The sequence below is a fragment of the Notothenia coriiceps genome, unplaced genomic scaffold (genome assembly GCF_000735185.1).
Source record: "Notothenia coriiceps isolate Sejong01 unplaced genomic scaffold, NC01 NC01_scaffold00038352, whole genome shotgun sequence".
Classification (NCBI taxonomy): Eukaryota; Metazoa; Chordata; class Actinopteri; order Perciformes; family Nototheniidae; genus Notothenia; species Notothenia coriiceps.
In genome coordinates, this window is record NW_011371053.1 from 69,230 (window position 1) to 74,910 (window position 5,681).

The 5,681-nt window shown below is 39.7% G+C and overlaps 1 protein-coding gene across 1 annotated transcript; it reads right to left on the reverse strand.

The window, feature by feature from the left end:
- Window positions 1-147: 147 nt before the first annotated feature.
- Window positions 148-4,042, reverse strand: LOC104968166 (uncharacterized). The gene is made up of 4 exons (XM_010797737.1): window positions 3,698-4,042; window positions 2,377-2,965; window positions 1,193-1,356; window positions 148-282 (listed from the first exon to the last, which is right to left on the reverse strand). Exons 1-4 carry the CDS (start codon window positions 3,728-3,730, stop codon window positions 148-150), a joined length of 921 nt encoding a protein of 306 aa, XP_010796039.1. The 5' UTR covers window positions 3,731-4,042.
- Window positions 4,043-5,681: the final 1,639 nt, after the last annotated feature.

Genomic DNA, 5,681 nt, shown 5'->3' on the forward strand with positions numbered 1-5,681 from the left:
CGTACGCTTCCCATTTCTCTTTTTTGTATTATATATATACTCGATGACCTCCGTTCAAAACAAATTAGCACTTGGCTACACTTATCCACCATACGTTCTTACAAAAGCTTAATAGCACACCGTAACTTTAATGAAATCATTTCCCCGTCAATAATCCGTTTGTTCCGTGAACGGCCGACCCCTGTTGTAGATGTATCGATACACATGCTGACAGGGGTGCAACGGCATCTGTGGGCCAGCATTTTCTCCTCTCCTTTTCGGTGGGAGGTCAGGTTTTGGTTCCTAGGTTAAAGGAGTTAAAGGGAAGCCTGTGTGAAGACACCTTCCTTTCCTATCATTCTAGAGAATTCGAACGGTCACATATAAATACAATATGCGTGCAGAGTGCGCAACCCGGGGCTAGCGGCCTACCGGGTTCATTTCACCTCGCGCTTTAGGAGAATTCCTAAGCTAAATGGACTATATTGCGAGACTAAGCAGCCCCCCAAACATTTCGCGGCTTCCGGCGCTCCCCGAGGTGTTGGCTGCAGCTACAGCTACACGCTAAATAGCTTAACGTACATTAGACATAAACAAAACACTGATTTATTTTGCAAAAGGTGCAGCGGGCTTCAAACACGTTCCCCTCCACTGGTTTCAACCAAGCACTAAATTCGATGTTTTCCAACCAAATACGGTTGAACTTACACTTCCCCATATTTATTTGTAAGTAGATTCGAAGAGACATGAGTTTCTGACTGCCGCTAGCTGAAGCTTGGTTGCTAGGTTACTAGCTGGGTGTTCTCCGATAAGGGGCCGGGGGAAACAAAGTTAGTGATTACTGGTTCCATGTTGATTTATTTCAATACAAATTGTTGGGGGGAACTGAAAGGCTCTTACTGTACTGGTTACTTTGCAGCCCGGACATTTCCCCCTAAACACATTTTAGAAGCGATCGCAACACAGAAGTACCTTTCAAATCCGATCATTTTTAAGACCTTCTAAATCATATTTAAGACCTTTCTTATTTTTTTGGTCATATTTAAGACCTTTTTAAGGCCTTAAATTCAGATTACCAAATTTAAGACTTGTTAAGACCCCGCGGGAACCCTAAATGAGATGTCCTTCAACATTGCGTGCTGAAATCCATTTCCGGGTCACTACCGGAGGACCGAGGAGTCGAGGAGGGGAAATTAGTGAAATGAGAAAGGGCCTGAGGACACTTACCCGTACTTGTTGTGGCTTCAGGAGGTGGAGACGAGCTGGATCTCAGCATATCTAAAACCACTTTCACGTCCTCCAACTGCTCCTCCTCTGGTGGGGGCAGTACGGGGGGTTTCACATCAACTTCCTCCTCAACAGCATTACTGTCTAACACTGAGGATGTGAGGGAACATTTAAAAAAAAAAACGAAATTAGTTGGATGATATAAGATAAGATAAAAAGGGCTTTTATTGATCTCCGTAGGGGAAATTCTGGTGTTATAGCAGTAACAGAATAAGACAGAAACACAGATAGTACACATGGAATAATAAGAATACAAATAAAATAAGAACAAATAAAATATGTAGAAATAGTATGAATATAAATAGCAAAAAGGTGAATGGACATACAGTATATACAGATATGTATAAAGGTTACACACATATATATATATATATACACACACACATTACAATATGCAGGTAACACAATATGCAGGTAACACTGTGGTGAAAATCCTGTCTGCATATAGTGCACATGTTATTGATATTAATATTTAGTGCAGGTTAGTTTTGATATAAAGTGCTTTGTTTACCTTCTCAGAAAGATGCTGCTATGTTTCAAAATGTTTGGACGATAAATAAGAATGTATAAAGTATTTAATAAGCAGCACTGAAAACAATGTGATCACCCTTTTAACCTGTTCACTTAAATCCACTCCTGGGAACTTTCGCTACAAAAGGTCCAACAACTTCATCAATCAGAAGTTCGGAGGTGCTGGAAAATGGAAGTCATGCATCATAGAATTTTTTAACAGGTTGTGGCTGAACCTGGCACTGGTGACAAAACTGATTTACCACTCTCCTCTAGCTCTCGTTTGTACTTTCAAAGAAGTAAGGTGTGTATATCTGTCTATCTGTCAGCAGGATTATGGAGAAAAATAACAAAAACAACTCAGAAACTGATATCAATGTATTGTTTAGGAGTTCTGAGCAATACAATACTACAGATCTTCTTTAAGCATCCATGTTTCCAGATGAACACTTAAAGCTTGTGAACACACCAAAGTAGGAAAAACAACCCGTCATCCTCTGCCAATTTGACTACCCAGGAGCACGTTATTTCACCATTGAAAGGTCTGCGTCATGAAACAGAAAACAACTGTGATAAAACGTGTACTCTGCTTAACTTTACCTGTATTAAAAATGGCAGGTGAATGGCTGCAATCCTCCTCCATTAAATGATTCTCTTGCTCCTCTTTCATCTGAGCTTCCTGTTCCCCCTGATCTACTGTACCAATGTCCATCATCTCATCGAGGTCCTCTGCTTTAGGAACCCTGGATTTACTGCCAGGTGACCCCTGCTGAGTGCCTTTGTCCTTTGTAGTGTCCACGTCTGTGTCCATGTTTAAGTTTGTTATCTTCTCAACAGTATTGTGCATATTTGTATCCTTGCTCATATCAGGTCCTGCAGGATTTTCCTCTGAGCTTAACTCAAACTCTTCCTCGGTTTTCACCTGAGTACCTTCTTCTTCTTCCTCAGTCTCTGATGTGCTATTTGACCCAACACCGTGAACCATAACTGTGCTGACTGTCTCTTCAGTGGATAAAGTCTCTTTATGATCAATTTCTTTACTTTCTATTTGTTTTTGAGCAGCAACAAAGGTATCTTCCTCTCCATGTTCAGAGAGTCTTTGAGAAGCTGTGTGAACAAGCTGTGGTTCTCCAACATCTGCAGAAAATCCTGGCTCTGAAACAGTCTCCATAGACTCTCCGTCTGTTACCTGTGAAAGACACAAAAACCTCCCATTAAGTGCAATGCTATTGAAAATAAGTCATACACAAATCAGTATAGAATGTTGCGTAATTACTTAGAAATTATCTATCAGAAGTGTTTATCAGATAATGCAATTTTCTTGTCCTCCATTTAAAACAATGATACTTTGAACTAGCTTTTCTTTGTTAATGTTTTTGTTATTAAAAGGTCATTCTCAAAAATGTTTGCTTTTATCACATCTGTTGTTTATTATTGTGCCCTTATCATATATGTTCTTGCTGCCTCTCTTTTTTTATGCACTGGATTGCTTGGTTTTATAGTGCAATGTTTTAACTTCTCAACTTTGCATGTTTTCATTTATTCCCTCTTATTTTCAGTTTAATGTAAAACTTGTTGAACTACACACTCTGTATGAAATGTGCTTCATTCATAAAGTTGTATTGTCAATATATGTATAAAAAAGGAAAAAGTCAAAGAAAAAAGTAAATATACCGACTAGCTGATAACACAACCAGTGTAATACGGTTGCAGATATTATCCAAAATGCATGCATAACAAATATAGTAATTATAGAACTCGTGTTTTAGAAATGTAACCAGACATTAGCACGCCCAGTCAGCCGTGTGTTAACCGTGCATCAAACACGACAACACAGTTAGCTTGTTGCTGCAAATGCAATGTAAACACAGCTAGCATCACTGCTGCAGAGCTGTTCAGACAACAACAGCGGTTTTATTACCTCCTTCTGAGAAGCTTCCTTGGATGTGGCCATGTTGCGATGATGTGTTGACTAAATACATGAACTGCAAACAAGAGAAAAACTAGCTCACCAGTCGCTAAGCTAATCTAGCTTGCTTTACAAGTCTGCACCATGGTCTGCACACGTTTCTGCCGTAGTCCTCCAGTGAGCTAGCCTTATAATAGCTCAATAACTAACCGCTTTGCTAATGAAATAACTTTTCTAGTTGTGTTATGTTGTACTAATTGCTTCATACAGCAACGTTATGAGGATGTATATAATGTATACAGCCGGAACAACGTGCCGCGTATTAGCGCGCCAGCTTCTTGGCATACGGGATTTGATTGGTGGTGAGCGGCGGGTGTCCATCCCCGGTTTCCGTAGCCGCCATGTTTGCTCCAAAATTTGAGTTTTGCAACTAAATATGCGAGTATCTGCGTTTAAAAATGTGGTTTACATATACTCTGCAACCATAAAATACTTTTAATATGATCCCTTAGTACATATGTTGCATCCAGTCTACCACGTTGCAGTGTTTTGCTTCTTCTTTGAGGTTTAATGGTAGACTCAGACTGCAGCTCAAAGTTTAGGAGCATACAGCCACCTACTGTACCGGAGTGGGAAGCATCATGATTTTATATATATTTTTAATTATTTATTGAACACATTGCACAATGCACATGTCATACATGTTGACAATAAGTAACCAAGTTAAACATTAATACATTCAAACATGTGAGTAAGAAGGGGAAAACAGCAGGAGCTGAGTAAAAACTTAACTTAAGTTATTATAATAATTATAATGATGATAATAATAATAATAATTACAAAGCCTCAATTTGAAATTATTATTATTTAAATATTGGCATTCAAAAATGTGTTCTTACTGTTTGTATGGCATAGTAAAGGGTAGAAGATTGAGTATTTGTTATAGGTTATTTCCAGCTGGTGTTGGAGCTCCCTAACCTGGATTTTAAAGGCTTCATTCTCGTCGGCCACCTGATTTGCCATCACTGCCGTCGCTGCATTTACAGAGTAGTCATGATCCGGCGGCGCAACTGTTTCCACCTCGTACTCAGCTGTCAAGTCCGGGGTGGGACTCTCTGCCCTTGGCCGACGCTCCCAAACATTACGTCTTGGTGTGGGTAGCTCGTAGTTATTCCAAGCAAAGAGAACAGGTGTAGCTCCTTTCTTTACTCTGTTCAGTCCTCCAGCTGTGACCAATAAGTCTCCTGGTCGAAAATGCCTACTACACACACGGGTATTTTTTGTGGGGCTGAAATTGTCCCTACGGACCTTGATCAGCCACTGAGCCTTTACCTCAGCATCAATGGGAAATGCATGTAAACTTATCTCCCGATTATAACGGGACGAATGTGTACAAAGGGGCACACAGCAATGTAGTGCCGACTTTCTTACCCGCTGGAAGGCCAATCGCTTTTCTTTACCGCTCATCATCTATGCTAACTCTATCGCTATCTATCTATCTATCTATCTATCTATCTATCTATCTATCTATCTATCTATCTATCTATCTATCTATCTATCTATCTATCTCTCTCTCTATCTCTCTCTCTATCTATCTATCTATCTATGCTAACTATATATCGCTATCTGTATGCTATGTATCTTGCTATCTATCTATCTATCCATCTATCTTTCTCTCTCTCTATCTATTTATTTATCGAACTATCTCTCTCTCTCTCTATCTATTGTATGTATCGCTAACCACCCGCTCAAACTCCACAACACCGCAGACCGGAAGTACTGGTGCGCACACCCAGCCACCGGAAGTTGATAGACGCCATCTTGTGCACAGAGCCTATTCCTGCTGTTGAAAAGGAGACTATGGTTTATTTGAAACAAAAATGGTGGAATGTATCTCAGTATGCTTCATATACTCAATTACTATGCTTAAGTACAATTTAGAGGTATTTATACTTCACTTGAGTCTTTTATTTTAATGCAACTCCACTAGCCTAGA

Bases quoted from the DNA above. Each gene is read 5' to 3' on its own strand.
- LOC104968166 (XM_010797737.1), bottom strand. From the start codon at position 3,730: ATGGCCACATCCAAGGAAGCTTCTCAGAAGGAG. The intron at 1,357-2,376 runs GTAAAGTTAAGC...TCACATCCTCAG, and splicing joins ACCTGCCATTTTTAATACAG to TGTTAGACAGTAATGCTGTT. The intron at 283-1,192 runs GCCCTTTCTCAT...CCTTTAACCTAG, and splicing joins GTACGGGTAAGTGTCCTCAG to GAACCAAAACCTGACCTCCC.